Source organism: Amblyomma mixtum, chromosome 5, assembly GCF_055824585.1.
Source record: "Amblyomma mixtum isolate Tamu chromosome 5, ASM5582458v1, whole genome shotgun sequence".
NCBI lineage: Eukaryota > Metazoa > Arthropoda > Arachnida > Ixodida > Ixodidae > Amblyomma > Amblyomma mixtum.
The window spans coordinates 199,938,286-199,958,342 of NC_143016.1; the positions used below are offsets into that span (position 1 = coordinate 199,938,286).

Below are 20,057 nucleotides of genomic sequence, written 5' to 3' on the forward strand. Positions count from 1 at the left end.
TGTCCGTATGCCTGTTTAGCCTATTTAAGGGTTGGTTATATTCTACGCATTTCTCTATCACCCGATTGATAGTGTGAATATGGTCTATTGTTGAGCATCCTTTACGAAAGCCTGACTGACCATTTGGTTGATTGAAGTTTAAGGTTGTCCTAACTCTATTAGTGATTACCTTGTAGCTGATGTGTCCGTAATTTTTTAAGTCCTTGACATCTCCTTTTTTATGGATTAAGATGGTGTTAGCGTCCGTCCAAGCCTTCGGGCTAAGCGGGGTAAAAATTGAATAAAGAATAAAGACATTACGTATACAGGGTGAGTAGTTTTTCTAGCACAATCTCCCTTCCGTACTTCAGCACATCTGCTGTTACCTGATCCTCACCAGCTGCTTTCCCCCTTTGCATTGCTCCCAAGGCTTTCTTTACTTCCTTTTTCAGTGCTGGCGGGAAGTCCAATTGCTGTGTGGTACTGCCTCTCTCATTAACGTCCTGATTGCATTAGCCATTCTTGTAGATTTATATAGAACACTGGCTACTTTAACTATTTTATTCCTATAGTCAATGACATTGCCCTTTTTGTCCCTTTAATGCATACATCTGATTTTTGCCTATGCCTAGTTTCGTCTTCACCACCTTCAGTATAACTCCAGTCTTTAGATCATGCTCGATTTTCTCCACATTAAACTTCCTTATGTCGGTTACCTTACCTTGTGCTTATTGATTAGCCAAAGTGGAAGCCTGAGCGAGTTGGTAGGTGCTCAACACAGTGCTCATATTGTATGTTTCCTTCTTCGTCTGTGTTCTGTTTGCGCTATTTTAGAATAAATTATTTATTAGCTTCAATAGCTCTGCCGGTTCAATTCTGTCCATAGGGTTAGATGCTCTAATGCTTTGGCGTTTCTTACTCAGATCTTTTTCCTCCTGAGATAGGTTCCCGATATCCTGTCGAACCCTCCTACTGCCTACTTCTACTGCAAGATTATCGTTCATTGCTTGAACATTGAGGTCATCATCCTCGCTTAAAGCCGAATATCTGTTCTGAAGTGATATCCTGAATTCCTCTACTTTCCCTCTTACCGCTAAACCGTTAATGGGCTTCCGCTTCACTAGATTTTTCCGTTCCCGTTTTGAGTCTAGGCTAATTCGAGACCTTACCGTTCCGTGGTTCCTACAACGCACCTTTTCGAGGACCTCCACATCCTGCACGATGCCCGGACAGTATGAAGTCTATTTCATTTTTAGTCTCACCATTGGGGCCCTTCTGCATCCTCTTCCTGCTCTCCCATTCGCGGAATAAGGTATTCATGATCTGTAAATTATTTCTGTCGTCTGCAGACTCTACTGGTAACCTGCTATTCCTGGAGACTATGACGTAGTCGCCTACTGTGTGCTCTCCATCCCGCTTCTTTCCTACCTTGCCATTGAAGTTGCTCATCAGTACAGTGTACTGGGATTTTACTTTGGTCGCTCCACATATTCATAGAAGCATGCAATGACCTGGTCATCATGGCTGGATCAGTGGTGGTCCAGCCATTTCAAGTTCTGGAGCAATTTCTGGAGCAGAAAAATATCCATTCTGGAGGACATTTTTATCAGAATGATAATCCTGGCGCAACCCAGGTGCAGCACATACAGAATAAAGGAGTCACTAAGAAGAGTTTGTTCCTAACGAGATAAGGTTCCGCCATGCGTAGCTGGGAAGAAAAAAAAAGAGCAAGGTGTTCACAAAAAACAGTGTCCAAACATTTTATCAATGCTCTCACTGCCTTGCACACAAGTTTAGCCATTGACTAAAAGTCCAAAGAACACGTTCACTAGAACCATTCTTTTTTTCATGTTATTATTATTATTATTTCATAAATACTGCCAACTGCCCTTTGGCGGTCAAGGCAGGAATGCACAAAGTTTAAAAAAAATTACAAAGTTGTAACAACAAAATAATAGCAACAAAGGGTGATTACAGTACGAGGACATAAATTCATTAAGACCAACGGGAAGCAAAACGACTACAGGCAAATCATCCAACGTCAACCAGACTGAGCGAACAGAATAAAAACAAAGAAACCAAAATACACTGTGTACTAGATGCGCTACTGCGATGCATGAGACAAAACAGCAGACAAGAAAGATTCTGAAGATACCAGGTTGGTGATATCGCTTGGCAGTCGGTTTCATTCGGAAATGGTGCGTGGAAAGAAGGAACAAGAATATGCTTTGTTCGGCATCGTGGCATCAAGACAGTCCTTTCGTGTTTGTTGTGGGTGGGGCGTGTTGTGTTGCATGTCACTCTGAAAATTCAGTTTTGATTATTACGTTTGATACTGAACAACATTTTTAGTCGGTGCTGCTTGCGACGGGATTCAAGCGTGGGAAGCCCAGATCTGCTGAGCAAATCAGATACCGAGACCTGCCGACCATAAGCGGGATAAATAAACCGGAGTGCTTTCCTCTCGACGCCTTCAAGAATTGTTATATCCGTTTTGTGTGCAGCGTCGACGTATTTGAGCACTGGACGCACAAGTGATGTGTATGCTGTCAGTTTAGTTTTGCTCGTGCAATGCTTTAGGCGGTGCTTTAATAACCCAAGTTTTTTGGACGCTGCTGAGACAATGGACTGGATGTGTACACTCCAGTTGAGGTTGGATGTCATGGTTACCCCAAGATATTTCACCTGAGTAACTGAGTTGATCGGAAGGCCAGTGATTTTGTATGTGCATTGGAGTGGTTGTTTCTTTCGTGTTACTGTCATTTTTCTGCATTTGGAACTGTTTATACCCATTTGCCAAGTACAAACCAGCTGGAAACTGCGGTTAAGTAGTTGCTTAGGTGTGTCTGGTCTTCGACTGATGTGATACTGTGGTATATAGCACAGTGGTCGTCGGCGAAGAACCGACAACGTATGTGTGAGTTGAAGGACAGGTCGTTCAAATAAATAAGGAAGAGAAGCGGCCCAAGGACTGAGCCCTGGGGGACTCCTGAAAGTACCGGCGCTTTTGTGGAGTGAGATTCAGATATCTGAACAAACTGATGCCGCTGTTTAAGGTAGGAATCTAACCATTGTACTACTTGCCGGTTATTCAACAACCACCTTATTTTTAACAAAAGATTGCCATGCCGGTCAAACGCTTTTTCAAAGTCAATGAAAATTAAATTGGCTCTGGAGTTAAACCTGGTCATAATGAAATTTTAAAAAGTCTGAGATTTTTGGTTACGTCCAGGTTTTCGCGAAATGAGCCGAAAGGACTCTGCAGAACAAAAACCAAAATAAGAAATAAATGTAGGTACAAACACCTTGATAACGTTTACAGAAAACAGCGTTAACATAAAGTCGTCAGCGTAAAGTCGTAAGTCGTAAACATAAAGAAATGCTTCGCAATCGCGTTGATAGTGTGACTGCGGCAGCAGCCGCCACCACCTCTGCCGCGGGCATCGCGGCCGAACTGGAGGGGAATGCGCGCGGCCAGGCCGACGCCGTAGACCGACCACGGAGGTATGCTAAATGGTTCTTCCGGCATGTTTCCTCGCTCGGTCTTCCCCTCGCCCCAGGAAACGGACTGCTCACCTTGCTTCGCCAGCGCTCTTTGCCGTCCCGGCTCCTGACATCAGCAGTGAACTCCAGAGCATTTTCTTTAAATACTTTTAGTGCATCAGTCATGCGCCCAAAAAAGTTAAGCAGTCATCGACATAATGAAAAATGCATGACGCCATTCCTGACGTATTTTTTCAAATGCCACGATCAACAAAAAAATATCGCTTATCACTGGCGCCACTCTAGATCCAATGCGAACACCCAAAAGCTGCAGTGAGCAAATTAAAAGACAAGGTGACGTTGTCTTATTGAGCCGTAATAAGACGGCCAAAAAGCTTAGGAATTCAGCTCTGGGGCATAGTCCAGAAAAGAGAAGGAAAGAAAGAAGTTTGCCATTCTCCCTTATGTACGCAGTCTGTCACATAATCTGAAAAATGTGGCAAAAAGATATTGTTATGTGGCAGCCAGCCGAAGAATGGGGCATGGTGAACCATGAACGAGAGATGATTTAATGGCCGCTGGCCTAGCGCGAGCGCTCCGTCCCGCGCCACTGCCAGCTTCGTCTTCGTCACACTACCTGGGGCCTCCGAGCGATCGTCCCGATCGGTGACGAACAGACGGCGGAATGGCGATGGTCTTGAGTGAAGGATCGAACAGTATGTAGAAGATGGTGCAGTGCTGGCCGCCACGATGAGAAAGATGAGAGAATGAGTCCCGGTCCACGAAGCATCCGGGCCGTAGGGTGCCAGGAGCTGACGGCCGAGGCCCTTGGACACACCGAACGGCAGGGGCAGGGGGGCGGTGTCCTCATTTGTGGGCAGGGTCTTGGGTCGGTTGGGTCTTGGGTCGTCGTGTCTTGTGGTCCGGGCGGGGGACGGGGCTGGGGTGAGCGGCGAGGTCGGTTCAGGTCGGGCGGGCTGGGGCAAGGCCGTGCGGGGCGGACCAGGTACCCACGGCCGACGTCCACGGCAGGCGCAGGACGCCGAATCTCCGTGACCAGGATGGCGATGAAGGGACCTCAGCACCTCACACCAAATATACCATCATATATTACATACATTCAAGACGTCTTGGCACTGTGCCGAAAGGTCGATCCCAACATGACCGAAGACGACAAGGTAGGCCACATTCTTAAAGGCATTGCCGACGATGCCTTCCACCTTCTTCTATGCCGGGACTGCTCTACGGTTGACTCCGTTCTGCAGGTGTGTCGACGCTTCGAGCAGGCCAAGCACCGGCGCATTGCACACCGCTTTGACCGCCTGCCTAACACAGCTGCCAGTTCCATGTGCGAGGATCTGCCGACACTGAGGCAGCCTTCAAACCCTGACAACGTGACTCGCATCGTGCGCCGTGAACTGGAGGCCCTGGCTCCTGTTACAACCAACGCGCCTTTGTCGGACAACACCCTGGCCACAATATCCCTCATTCAAGCTGTCGTCCGCCAGGAGGTCGCCAACTTGGGCATGCTCTCCAGCCATCATCCCGTCGAACCTCGGAGTGCGAGCCCCATCTCTCCCATGGTCGCTACTGCTACGGCCCGCAACACCTTCGTCCCAAGTTACACAAGGTATCGGAATCCGGATGAGTGGCGTACCCCTGACGACCGGCCGATCTGCTTTACGTGCTCGCGCGAGCGCTCCGTCCCGCGCCACTGCCAGCTTCGTCTTCGTCACAATATGACGTGCGGGTTGTTTTCTCTGTGCCCAAGAAACTTAAAATGGTTTATGTGATTTTGGAACAAAAAGGCTGAGCACAACTAAAAGAATCTGAAATAATCTGTGGGGTTAAGCACGAGACAAAGTATGTGTCATGTGCAAATGAGAGAGAGAGAGACTAATGAATAATGGAGATGCCTGCGTGGTTATGGGCCTGGCATCTCCATTATTCATTAAAGTCTCTCTCTCATCTGCACATGGCACATACTTTGTTCTTTCATGGCACATACATACTTTGTTGATGAGGTAGTTTATAAAATCCCAATGTCACGCGGACAAGTGCATATTGGGCAGACTGGGCAATGCATTAATACACGTTTGAAAGAGCGTGCAAATAATTTCACTACTATCCACTATCGGTTTTTGATGCTGTAGGGCTTTAATTGGGGAGCTAAACACGTTCTCCCTGTTTAACCAACGCTGACCCAGTTCAAAACTGCGGGACCCCACCCCATGGTCGCGTACGCTACCGAGCGCATGCTGACCACAGCGGGCCTTGCTCCCAGGGAACAAAGGAACGACACACTGGCTGACACAAACAAGGCATTTATTAATGAAATGAACGGCGGCGCAACAAGGACACTAACAAGAGAGGGGACACCACATGCACACATGTGGTGTCCCCTCTCTTGTTAGTGTCCTTGTTGCGCCGCCGTTCATTTCATCATGCACCAACTCGCCCCTCAGGCCATTCTTCTGAAGGCATTTATTGCTACAAGAAAGATAACGCCAGCTAGCAACAAAATACGCTGAGGAATCGAGGACGTCCGACTCATCAGCACGGTTACGAGCGAATGTTCACCCACGCTAGGGCAAGAGGGAAGCTCCGAGGCCGGACGGGACGAGCTGTGGAAGAATGTTCCCCCCCTCCACGAGGCTTTGCCATTCGCCCCGCCGACGAAGAGCAGAGCGTGAACGTCAGCACGCTTCCCTATGAGCCAAAGAGGGCCGTCTGCGCAGCAAACGCATTCGTGGCGCTCATGGCGTTGCGAAGCCAGCACCCTCCCTTGTTAGTTGAAGTAGCTAACACAGCTAAGAAGGGTGCATGGCGGGGAAGCGAACCATAGGGGATGAGTAAAGCATGTCCCCACAATGCATATGGCTTTATAACTCTCATCAATGAGCCTACACGTACGCCATCATCTTCACTAGCTCTGATCGATATCTTGGGAAGAAAGTGAGGTAAACCTGGCAGCCTTGTGTGTAGAATTAGCGATCACTTTTCTATTTGACACGTCGGGCAGCGGTGGCGGTGGCGTGTTGCTGCACAAGAGTGCTCAAACAACTGTTCTGAATTTGCAGTTCCTTCGCTGCTGTCCGTCTGTAAGAATTTCCGTATCTAGCGCTATCAGCATTCTGCTGGCTTCGTTGACGCACCGTGTGCCTATCGTGCTGTCATCACGTGAAGATACGCCCCTTCCTTCTGGCTATAAAGCTGCGCAAGTCATCGAGAGCCTTCACACATCGGGCAGCGGTGGCGCGTTTTGAATTTGCAGTTCCTTCGCTGCTGTCCGTCTGTAAGAATTTCCGTATCAAGCGCTATCAGCATTCTGCTGGCTTCGTTGACGCACCGTGTGCCTATCGTGCTGTCATCACATGAAGATACGCCCCTTCCTTCTGGCTATAAAGCTGCGCAAATCATCGAGAGCCTTCACACATCGGGCAGCGGTGGCGCGTTGCTGCACAAGAGTGCTCAAACAACTGTTTTGAATTTGCAGTTCCTTCGCTGCTGTCCGTCTGTAACAATTTCCGTATCAAGTGCTATCAGCATTTTGCTGGCTTCGTTGACGCACCGTGTGCCTATCGTGCTGTCATCACGTGAAGATACGCCCCTTCCTTCTGGCTATAAAGCTGCGCAAGTCATCAAGAGCCTTCACACATCGGGCAGCGGTGGCGCGTTACTGCACAAGAGTGCTCAAACAACTGTTTTGAATTTGCAGTTCCTTCGCTGCTGTCCGTCTGTAACAATTTCCGTATCAAGCGCTATCAGCATTCTGCTGGCTTCGTTGACGCACCGTGTGCCTATCGTGCTGTCATCACGTGAAGATACGCCCCTTCCTTCTGGCTATAAAGCTGCGCAAGTCATCAAGAGCCTTCACACATCGGGCAGCGGTGGCGCGTTACTGCACAAGAGTGCTCAAACAACTGTTTTGAATTTGCAGTTCCTTCGCTGCTGTCCGTCTGTAAGAATTTCCGTATCAAGCGCTATCAGCATTCTGCTGGCTTCGTTGACGCACCGTGTGCCTATCGTGCTGTCATCACGTGAAGATACGCCCCTTCCTTCTGGCTATAAAGCTGCGCAAGTCATCAAGAGCCTTCACACATCGGGCAGCGGTGGCGCGTTGCTGCACAAGAGTGCTCAAACAACTGTTTTGAATTTGCAGTTCCTTCGCTGCTGTCCGTCTGTAACAATTTCCGTATCAAGTGCTATCAGCATTCTGCTGGCTTCGTTGACGCACCGTGTGCCTATCGTGCTGTCATCACGTGAAGATACGCCCCTTCCTTCTGGCTATAAAGCTGCGCAAGTCATCAAGAGCCTTCACACATCGGGCAGCGGTGGCGCGTTACTGCACAAGAGTGCTCAAACAACTGTTTTGAATTTGCAGTTCCTTCGCTGCTGTCCGTCTGTAACAATTTCCGTATCAAGCGCTATCAGCATTCTGCTGGCTTCGTTGACGCACCGTGTGCCTATCGTGCTGTCATCACGTGAAGATACGCCCCTTTCTTCTGGCTATAGGCACCCTGCGCATCTAACTCAAGCGCGACGCGTGCGCCACTGGCGGCGGCGCGCGCGTCCCTGTCAGGAAGGCGGGGGCAGTCCGACAGCTCCCGCTGTGTTGCGCGCGCTGTCGCGAAGCAGTTGTACGCCTCCTTCTCGAGCACAAAATGGCACATAACAACAGCAGGACACATTGCTGTGTTGTAGGATGCAATAATACATATATAAATTCGCCTCGGACAAGATTTTATGGATTTTCCAGCTTGACATTTGAGACGGCCCACCCTTCGCGACGGGCAACACGTGCGCGCGGTTTCTGGTCAAACAACGGTCAAACCCGTGCGGAATGCGCTTGCTTGACTCGTGCATTACCTCCTAGACAGTTTTTTGAGTCATGGCAAATTCAGCAGACTCGGAGGAATGCTAATGGCTCTCTGGGAACCCTTCCCTCTTCTTGCACCCACGATTTCCGGTCACTGATTTGGCTGTCAACAATATGTAAGCTTAAAAAGCCACGCCGAAACTCGCCCGCAGTCACACCTGAAGGAGCCCAAACTTTGCGCAGTAAAGAATCGTTTCCCTTAGTTCCAGTTATGCGCGGAATCCTTGCTCACTTCCACTGCGCCTTGTCGTCCAGCGTCTTTTTCGACAGTTAAAGGCACTTTTTAAGGGGCAATGGCAACATGTTCCTGATAAATCTTTGCTCCACATCTGAAGGACTGGGTGATAATTTTCTACAATAAACATATATCTAAATGTCGAATATTCAGGACACTTGACATTAAACAAAGCTTGAAATGAAATTCCGCTTCTTGAGCACAAGCTTTCGGCAAGAATCCTGCATGAATTAGCTGGGATACCTTTTTTGCAGAAGCCAAATCAAACAGTTTGACGTTATCCGCATGACTTTCAGTGCGCACACCGAAGGTGCGGCAAAAGAGAATGTTATGAAGTCAGGTTTGCGTCGTTCGCTCAAAAACTGGAGTTTCCTAATTACCTCCAATGCTATGCCGCCTGGCCGTCTTTGAAAGTTTAGGGCAAGCCTTTTTAAATGCAGGAACACCCCAGGCTTGCTGGCGGCTCGTTTTGGAGAGCGTTTCATACCGCTCCAAAAACACAGCAACGGCAGCAGCGGGTTTACATTTGCCTGCCTTGCAACTGCAATTCGCGGCAACAAGCTATCTACTGGAAGATAGCTACATAAAAAAAAAACTCAGTGAGAGTGCAGCGCTGACAGGCATTATATAGAAATATTTCTTAGCGTTAATTTGATCGTTTTCGGTGGCGCAGTGATGCTTGTCTGCGCAATGCACCGAGCTGCTACTTCGCTGCCGTCGCACGACACCACCTCTCTCACATAGTGTACACGGCCTGCTTCAAAAAGCTTCGTTCCTTTCCTGACGTTCGCTCCTCGAAAGAATTTTTCACCCTCATGAATGGATAGGTCGAAATCCCGCCTCCACGAACAGCGGCAGCCGCTAGCAGACGCCATCCCTTTGCAGTCGCGGGGCGAGCCTTCCTGACAGGGACGAGAAACTGGCCGCACGGGGGAGCTGAACGCAGCCTCGACGGTGGCGGTGCCTGGCGGGTGCAGGGTGCCTATAAAGCTGCGCAAGTCATCGAGAGCCTTCACACATCGGGCAGCGGTGGCGCGTTGCTGCACAAGAGTGCTCAAACAACTGTTTTGAATTTGCAGTTCCTTCGCTGCTGTCCGTCTGTAACAATTTCCGTATCAAGTGCTATCAGCATTCTGCTGGCTTCGTTGACACACCGTGTGCCTATCGTGCTGTCATCACGTGAAGATACGCCCCTTCCTTCTGGCTATAAAGCTGCGCAAGTCATCGAGAGCCTTCACACATCGGGCAGCGGTGGCGCGTTGCTGCACAAGAGTGCTCAAACAACTGTTTTGAATTTGCAGTTCCTTCGCTGCTGTCCGTCTGTAACAATTTCCGTATCAAGTGCTATCAGCATTCTGCTGGCTTCGTTGACACACCGTGTGCCTATCGTGCTGTCATCACGTGAAGATACGCCCCTTCCTTCTGGCTATAAAGCTGCGCAAGTCATCGAGAGCCTTCACACATCGGGCAGCGGTGGCGCGTTGCTGCACAAGAGTGCTCAAACAACTGTTTTGAATTTGCAGTTCCTTCGCTGCTGTCCGTCTGTAAGAATTTCCGTATCAAGCGCTATCAGCATTCTGCTGGCTTCGTTGACGCACCGTGTGCCTATCGTGCTGTCATCACGTGAAGATACGCCCCTTCCTTCTGGCTATAAAGCTATGCAAGTCGTCGAGAGCCTTCACACATCGGGCAGCGGTGGCGCGTTGCTGCACAAGAGTGCTCAAACAACTGTTTTGAATTTGCAGGTTAGTTGTCTTTTCTTACTGTTGCTAAGCTGCCAGTGCATACTGCCGCCACTGCTGCCACTGCTGCCCATGGTCTGGTGTCTTGCTTGCAATGTCATCTGAAAATTTTGATCCTTGTTCTGCATGCTACGAAGACCTTATAGATGGTGAAGAATTTATGACTTGTGCGGATTGCTGTCAAAGGTTTCATATAGGGAAGTGTGCAGTGGTTGGGGAGCGGAGTTTCAAAGCAAAAAAATGCTGAATTAAGAAAAGCCCTGAAATGCTTGACATGTCGATCTTCGGCGTCTCGCAGTCATGATAGCAGCAGTAATGCATCTTCTGCTGTCTTATGCAAACAGCTTGCTGAGATTAGTAAGTCTTTGGCAAATCTCACGGCCAAAGCGGATGATCTGACATCTTTGAAGGAAACCGTTTCAAGCATTGAAATGTCTGTACAACATGTCTGACACGTATGACAAATTGCTCGAAGTATCTAATAGGCATGACAAGGAAATCGAGTTCTTACGTAAGAGAGTTGATGACATTGAGGCAAACCAGGACGGGCAGCAAATTCGAAAACTGCATCAGGAATTGAACGACCTGAGCCAGTACTGTAGGCGGCAAAACATGGAAATACATGGAATGCCTGTGACAGATGGTGAAGATTTACTGAGCAAAGTAAATAGCCTTGCTGTGAAGCTTGACTTGCCCACACTTGTAGCAAAGGACATTGAAGGGCTACACCGCCTTCCATCTCAACCTGACAAGGTGCCTGTGGTTTTGATCTGTTTTGCCAACTGATCCGCAAAAACAGACTGGATTTCAAAGTGCAAAGAATGCGAAGATGACATTCGATTCTTTGATAACCTGACGGCTTCTAGCAGGAATTTACTGTGGCTCGTTAAAATGAAGGCTAAGGAAATGAAGTACGCTTTCGTCTGGTCAAAGGAAGGAAAGATCTACGCTCAAAAGCAACCTGGTGCGCGAGCCATCAGGATCGCTTGTGAGGAGGACATTGATAAGATGGTTTAATCACTGTTGCTGCGAGACTGCGCAGTACACCTGCTCAACAATGGCTTATTATACTGCCGAGTCAGTCACCGACTTTCTAAAGGACGGTGCTTACAATCCTCGCAACACACTATCTCTTTACCACTTGAACTGTCAGAGCCTAAAAAATAAATCAGAAGGAGTAGAAGCTGAATTAACTAAACTGAACTTTAATTTTGACCTTATTGCCTTCACTGAAACATGGTTTACCTCAAATGCAGATGTCAGCGAGTTTCCTGGTTACAAACCCATTTCAGTATTTCGAGATGGAAACCGTGGTGGTGGTGTATCTTTATATGTGCAAAATCATTTGTGCTTTGAGGTCTTGTCAGATTATTCACTTGTTTGTACTGATTTTGAAACTGTCTGCATTGCTTTTTATAGAGTTACTATTATGGTTGTGTATCGCCCCCCTCAAGGAAATTCTGACAATTTTTTTCGCTTCATTGATTGTTTTCTGAAGTTTGCAAACCAAAACAACTGGCGTATCATTGTGTTAGGTGACTTCAGTATTAACTTTTTGGAGGATAACGCTCTGAAGATTAATTTAAATGAAATAATGCTGTCTAATGGTTGTGACAATACTATTGAATTGCCTACTCGCATATCCTTGCACTCTGAAACATTAATTGATTTGTGTTTCACTAATTTCCCGCCTCAGAGTTGCATATCCGGTGTTTTTTCTTCTGGGATCAGTGATCACTTGCCTTTCTTTTCACTTTTTCCTGATACGACCAAATCGAATAAACCCGTTCACGCTCGTAGAGTTAATGATGAAAAGAGCATCTCCAGATATTTGTCACTTGTCGTCTACAATTAATTGGGTAGATGTATATGGGGAAAATGACTCGTCCCGTGCTTATGATATATCTATTCAGAAGCTGCTTGAATGCTATTACGCTGCGTTCCCAACTCAAACTATAAAAAAACATAGAAAGGCTAGAAAAGAATGGATGACAGGAGCACTTTTGAAACAAATTAAAGAAAAGAACAAAATGTTCTCTCGTTTTTTGGAAACGCGATGCCCGGATGATTTAGTTAAGTTTAAGAAGTTTCAAAATAAATTAAACTCAGATCTAAAGAAGGCTAAATCTTTTTTCTATATTAATAAGTTTTCGTCAGTCTTACACAATCCTAAATTACTTTGGCAAGGTATTAACGTTATTATAGGGAACAGGAAGAATTATTTTCCCTCTGAGCTGAAAGTCAATGGGGTGAATTATGCTGGAGTTTCACTTGGCAATATGCTGAATGAACACTTTTTAGCTGCCGGAGCATACCGACCCTCTGCTAGCTGTCGTTCAACTCGGACTGTAGACTCATACTTACCCTCTTGCAGTACAGAATCTATATTTTTGTCCCCTACTTCAGTGGATGAAGTTGTTTCTATCATGAATTCTTTTAGGAACACCTGCTCACCTGGAGATGACGAAGTTGCTGCTTTTGCTATCAAATGTGCTGTAAATATTATTGCTGGCCCTCTTACGCATATTTGTAACAGAATGCTACTTTCTGGTGTATTCCCTAGCAAATTAAAAGTCGCTCGCATTACCGTTTTATTCAAAGGAGGCAACAAAAATGACCCAAATAATTACCGTCCTATTTCGGTACTGCCTCTGTTTTCGAAGTTAGCTGAGCGTGTACTCTACAGGGGACTAAACAATTTCTTACAAGCTAAACATCTTATCTGTCCCCAACAGTATGGCTTTCAGGCTGGTAAATCAAACAGAATCTGCTCTGTTAGATATTAAGAACTCTATAATTAACAATTTTGAAACTAAGCTTTTTTTTGTTGGAGTTTTTCTTGATCTGCGCAAAGCTTTCGATTCTGTGCAACATACAATACTGCTCCATAAATTAAAGACTTACGGGATCTGTGCAGTGGCAAATTCACTTTTAGAAAGTTATCTAACTGCACGGATACAGTACACTCACATTCATGATGTAAAATCCAGTTTGGGTATGATAAAATTCGGTGTCTCTCAGGGTTCAATTTTGGGACCACTTTTATTTATTCTCTGTATTAATGACATTGTAAACATTCCATTAACTCCTAATATCATGATGTATGCCGACGATACTAATGTCTTTTTTTCCGGCTCCAGTCTTCAAGTACTTGAACACCAATGTAATGCCTGGCTTGAGGAGCTAGCAGTTTGGCTCTATGTTAATCAACTTCAATTAAACGTAAACAAAACAAAGTTTATGCTCTTCCATCCAAAAAACAAACCATTAGATCATCACATCAAACTATTTTTTAATGACTTTAACATCGAGCAAGTTCATAGTTGCCGGTTCCTTGGTGTGTTTTTTCGCAGCGATTTGGGTTGGACTGATCATATAAACTACATTAGACTAAAAATGGCCAGATCTATTTATGTTATTTATCGTGTTAGACATCTCCTCCCACTACAAGTTAAAAAACAGTTATATTTTGCCCTTGTTCATTCTCACCTGGTGTATTGCAACCTAGTGTGGGGTACATGCAACAAAACTGATTCATACAAATTGCTTTCTCTCCAGAAAAGAGCTCTACGTTTATTAAGTTCAAGTTCATCTGTTGAAGCAAATCTTTTCGACACATTTCATGTTCGCAATTTCTTTCATTCATACAATTTTAGTTTGGCTCTTCACATTTTTTATACAGTCAAGCATGACTTTACCTCTTTTTCTAATACTTATAATTCAAGAAACGTTGCGTATGGTCTACGTTCCGTTGCCCTATCTACTGCAAGACCCAGAACAAATTATGGTAAACAAACAACCGATTATCAAATTATAACATTGTGTAATGCCTGCCAGTCTCTTATTCAGATTGCTTTAGAAAGTTGTAGTGTGTCTGTATTTTAAAAAAAACTGACGATTATTTCCCCCCCCCCCCCCCCCGGTTAAATTTCAGCTAATTCTGTATACTTAGTTTTTTGAGTGTGTGTTTGTCTTCTGCTTTTTATTTTTTTTATTGTGCATATTATGAAATGTTTTGTTTATTGTTAATTGATATTTATTATTGTCTATCATTAACTATTTTCTATTGTGATCATGCTTGCTCATTGTTTTTTTATCTTTTGTCCATTCAGCCCCCGTTTCCATGATGTGTTGATTCGGGGTGTAGGCCTTGTCAGGAGGCATGCTTGGTCTACCTCCTTTAGCCTCACCTCGAGGGCATATTGTATGTAATATTGCCAAATAAACATACTACTACTACTACTACTACTACTACGACTATTTTTGCACTTATTCAGGACCAAACAGTAGCCCAGAGAGGCGCACCTCCAGGGCTTTTTCAAAATAGTGGTGGCCCATAGGCCTATATACAGCATGGCATCATGTTGCTTTGTTCTTTCGCTTGCCACCCCATAACAATATCACTAATGGTTCAGTTTTTATGCTGATATTCAAGCCCATGACTGGGCTTGTGTTCTTGAAAAACCTCATGTTGATTTCATCTGTGACACTTTCGTGTCAGTCCTATACAAAAAAACATTTTCCGTATCTGTCATGCATTAGCTACAAAAAGTCACGGAAGCTGCGAATTACAAGGTACCTTTCATCTTTGGTTGCAGGCGCGAAAAAAGACAGAGCACAAGACAGAAACACGGGACAAAGCGCTTCGTCCCGTGTTTCTGTCTTGTGTTCTGTCTTTTTTCGCACCTGTTACTAAAGATGAACAGCTACCAACTTGCCCAGCAAGATGTTCTTTTATACAAGCTACCTTCTAGCTCAAATTAAATTTAAGGATAAATATACTAGAATTTTGTAATGTCAAAGGATGTGTCAAGAGTTTTTAAGTCATTCAGGGAATGTTTAAATGTTAAGCTTAAGAATGCTAAGTACCGGCTTATAATGAATGGCCCATTTCAATGACACAATTAAAAATACTGATTTGGTATGGAAGCATTTAAGTTTTCTGCCAAGTACAAGTCAAACTGTACTCAGAGACTTGAATGTGGGTGATACTGTTGTGACTGGCAAAGAGCTTTCTTGTGTGCTTAAGGTATGTCACCACCTTTGAAAAGACGTTTTTTTAGAAAAATGACATTTTTTCCTTTTTGTATTTTGGGAATCCCCAAACATTCAAAAATGTTTTGCAGCAAGAATAATGTTCGTATCTTATTTTGTTAAAAAGTTATAGCCAACTTTCGAACAGCTAGTGAACAGTTCTGAAACCGAAACTGATGTGGTTTGGTAACAGAAAATGATAACTCTGCGATAATCGACGGCGTATATTGAAAATTTTTCATTTTGTTTTAGTTTGATATGTAAAATATTATTTAAAGGCAATTTGTAAGGCTTCCTTTTCTTTTAAACATTGCTTTAAATTTCCGCAAGGGGGGTGCATGACGCTACAAGCGTCTCAGTTGTTTACTTTGCGCGCGCTTCGCGGTATTGCTTTGAATGCTATCGAATTCGTCCTTCAGTGATGGCAACAGAAGTACCGCAGATATTTTCAGGGAAGCAGGCATCGAATCTGGCCACCACACTCGCGTAGCATGTTGCACCAGTGACCATTACCGTGTGATGAAGGCCCAGCGTCAATCAACGGGCGAGGAAAAACGTCTCCGCAAAAAAGGACGGGCAGCAACAAATGCCAAAAGAGAGCTCTTGTCAGCTAAGAAGGGCCCTAGCTATGAACCTGGAGGATTTTAACTTCCTAGGGCATGATGATCTGGTTTCTACAAGGATTCAAAAACTTTAATCTTGTTTTTCTCAAAACTTTATTTCTTGCACTTTCGTGTTGCGCAAACAGTGATAACTTCGAAATGAATAAATATTTTTCAATGAAACTTTGCACGCTCTTTCCTTTGTTATTAGCCTGTGCAATGAACTAGGATAAATGAAATCGAATGATGAGTTTTGATATAATCATGTTTTATGTCAAGGAATGCAGGCAAAAATTACACATTTTTTTGTTTTCTTTGGCATTTTTGCTATAACTTTTTTCCCGATTATCGGATGGCAAAGATCCTAGTTGGTTGCACAGTATGGTTAGTTGGCTAAGTCTGTGCCAAAAAGTTTACAATTCGTGCTCTCCATTCGTTAGTTATGAATGTTGGCATAACATTCATGATGTAAAAAATAGCGCACAGGGAACACACGGGACGGAAAGTAAACGACGCAGACAAGCGACGCAGACAAGCGCTTGTCTGCGTCGTTTACTTTCCGTCCCGTGTGTTCCCTGTGCGCTATTTTTTACATCATGAACGTTATCCAACTTGCCCAACTTTCCGCTTTGCTGGTTGGCATAACAGCCAAGTTTGGGCATTTTTTTGTGAATAATAAATGCCAGCATGGATTTTTTCACTCTTTCTTGGTTTTGAATATCATATAAAACGATGCTTTATAAGGTAAATGTGAAATAAAAATTTAATATTCAAAATTTAAAAAAATTTTGAAAAAGGTGGTGACATACCTTAAGGGTCATTTTATTGGTGCTAGCAGCTCAAGCAGTCTGCCAGTTCTACCCACTTCCCGGATCAAGTGCGATTACTAGCAGTGTGGCATTTTTTCCCACATCTGAGACTGAAATTGGTTTTCCAGGCAGTGAAATTCCTAAATCGCAGGATGTGAATGACATGCAGGTGGCTCCAGTTAAGACCTGATTGCAACCTACTTCTCGAGTGTTTCCCAAAAACTAAAGGAGGCGATAAAAATAACTTTGTCCCATCTCCATACTACCTATATTTTCAAAAGGTTTGGAAAAAATAATGCGCACGTGCCTTTACAATTTTTTAAAGAAATTCGCTCTTATCTCGCCACATCAGTATGGTTTTTTGAAAGGCGTACCAGGGAATTAGCGCTATTAGCAGAAAAAATAATTAATCGCTGAGACCTTTGAACATAAAGAACTTGTACTGGGACTCTACATTGATTTTTCCAAAGCATTTGATTGCGTACATCATGAAACCTTATTGTGTAAGCTGGAGCACTGTGGAGGGCACGGCGGATCGAATCTTGTTTTTATCTTTTTCACATCATAACAGGTGCCAATATGTAATCACTGCTCAAACATAAAAAGTATCAATTCGTGGACCCCTGTTCTTTATATCAACATTTTTTCCCTTCATTCACAGGTTGGCTGTGCCAATGCTGCCGCTATGTTGTGTGGAAGATTTTCTTGGCAGATCATGCCTTGTGGTGATGCGTTTGTAACTGGTCCCAAAGAAATAATCTATGGTTCTTTCCGTCACTGAAAACACATCACAAACACTAATTTCTCTGAAGGCGAGGAAATAGCATTGTTTATGGAATTATGACACGTGGCATAACATTTTCGGAAACTCTTACATGAAAAAAACGTATTGAATATATTACAATAAAATTAATAAGGCTTGCAGGATACTAAATAGACACCACCACTTCCTGCCAGCAGCAGTTGATTGATTAATTTATGGCACACTGTTTTTGTCTGCTCTGCCATTTAATCTGGTCAGCTACATCATAAGTAGACATAGAGAAACTCAAAATCTGTCAGGAGCGCAGCCTGTGTGTCATTGCTAATGTTTCGTGTTGTGCACATACCTGCGATTACCTTTTTCACTTTAAACCTCTTTCCATGGAATTCCTTTTCATGTCATGCTGGTCTGTTCTAGCCTGCAGACTCAGTTTCCTGATTTTGATGAACCTTTGACCCTGCACTTGTATCCGTATTATGATGCATTGGTGGTACCTAACTGTCGTACGGTCCATTTCATACCATGCAGCTGTTTTTCAAAATAGCCTTTCACTCATTGGTAAAGATGACAAAATGGCCATTCATTTATATTCTTATTTTTTGTGTATTTGTATGTTTTTTTTGTGATCTTGAGGCCTCTGTTATCCATTGCTTCTTTTCTCAGATGCTGTGCTTTGATTTGCCATGAAATGCTCTTTATTTCTGAATGGTGTTAAAAATTTGTGTTTTCGAGTATGTTAAACTGTATGTGTTTTCAAGCATGTACATATCTAAAACTTGTGTTTTTTGCCTGAAGTACTTTGAACTGCAAGGTGCTGATTGGATGTGGGTCGTTTTTTGTATATATAAATTGTAATGTGCCAGAATAATGTTGAATATAGTGTTAAATAGTGTTAATAATGTAAGGGAATACGTATACTTCGGTCAGGTGGTGACCACAGATCCGGATCACGAGAGTGAAATAACTAGAAGAGTAAGAATGGCAGCTTCTCACGGATCGTGAATGACAGTTTACCAATATCCCTCAAGAGAAAAGTATGCAGCAGCTGCATCTTACCGGTGCTCACCTATGGGGCAGAAACGTGGAGGCTAACAAAGAGGGTTCAGCTTGTGTTAGGGACGAGCTATGGAAAGGAAAATGATAGGAAGAGAACAGTCTGGTAGAGGGGACAAAAGCAGGTCAATGACATCCTGGTCAAAATCAAGGGGAAGAAATGGGCTTGGGCAGGGCATGTAATGCGAAGGCAAGATAACCGCTGGTCCTTATTGAGGGTAACGGAGTGGATTCCAAGCAGTGGCAAGTTTAGCAGGTTGGGGCAGAAAGTTAGGGGGGCGGATGAGATTAAGAAGTTTGCGGGGATAGGGTGGCGGCAACTGAAAAAAGGCAGGATTAATTGGAGGGGCATGGGAGAGGCCTTTGCCCTGCAGAGGGCCCTAGACAGGCAGATGATGATGATGATTATTCGTGTACTAGAACTGCTGGCTGAATTGTACACAGAGGCTTTGTCAAGCTGCAGTTTAGCAGCTTTTCCCAGTTATCCCCTTTGCTTTGCTCTGCTTTTGCATTGCGATTTGCCCTGTTATTAGAGTGAATCCCCAGGGAAGACAAACATGGCAGCAGATATGTCTGGGATCAGTTGAAGACCAGTGGGTGTGACCTGGCTGCTTGCTTTCACAGTGTTGAGAATTAAGTTCAGCATGCTTTCTTCTTTCACAGAGAAAACCATATGCTGATGTGCTCCTGCAAAAGATGTCAGGCAGAAGCTGATCAGCCAGACGTGACCAGCGATGAAGAAATGGACGACGAGTGACCCCGGGGGTGCTGCTCGGCTGTGCTTGGAATATATCCATGCAGTTTTACATGCACTCTCATGTGTTGTCTAATGTGAATAGTGGGATGCTACAACATGTGATAGTGCCTAAGAATATTACTGGGGTAATTTAGCACATCAAGAAGGACTCCTTTACGTTCCATACTTCCAGTGCACTAATTTTTACTCAAAGTGCATCTGTAGCACAGACTACAACAGACTCATGCAAGGCAAGTGGTGGACAGAACAGATAGACTGGATGTGTCTTGTGAATGGCAGCAGTGCCAAGTGTTTTCAACCTCCAGCAACTGTGATCTCAAATCACTGTGCACGGGATATGTGTTCATATAAAGTAAGCAACAGCACCGTGTTGAATGAGTAACAGTTACTTTTGTCTCTTTAATTGTAAACGTTGTCAGCTACCCAAGCACACCTAAAGTTGGTGGAGTCTGGGACTGGATTGACAAGAGGAGACCATGCAGAAAAGGCTCACCATACAGGGCTCCAATCGCAGTCGAGCGTAGCACATGTTCAAACTGTGCAACTCCAGCTGCTTGGTGCTCATTATTCAGTTGGGCATGCGAGCACAGGACTTGCACGTGCCCAAAACCGAAGCTGCTACAGCTAGTCACAAAGATTTAGTGTCATTCGGTCTCTTTTGGTGCCACACATGGAGGAAAAAACCCAGGAAGAAGCATCACATAATAGTGTTGAAGGCCTA

At 44.7% G+C, this 20,057-nt stretch overlaps 1 protein-coding gene across 6 annotated transcripts in view; it reads left to right on the top strand.

Moving 5' to 3' along the window:
• Window positions 1-19,701, top strand: part of Smyd5 (SET and MYND domain containing, class 5) — a 110,117-nt gene extending 90,416 nt beyond the window's left edge. For 4 of the 6 annotated variants that reach the window (XM_089546636.1, XM_089546638.1, XM_089546635.1 and 1 more), the window contains one exon: window positions 19,243-19,701. In XM_089546636.1, coding sequence (XP_089402762.1) covers window positions 19,243-19,336 — 94 coding nt within the window. In that variant the 3' untranslated portion in view covers window positions 19,337-19,701. The remainder of the gene's footprint in view (window positions 1-19,242) is intronic. The other 2 variants (XR_016283294.1, XR_016283295.1) reach the window with 1 other exon arrangement.
• The last annotated feature ends 356 nt before the right edge of the window (window positions 19,702-20,057 follow it).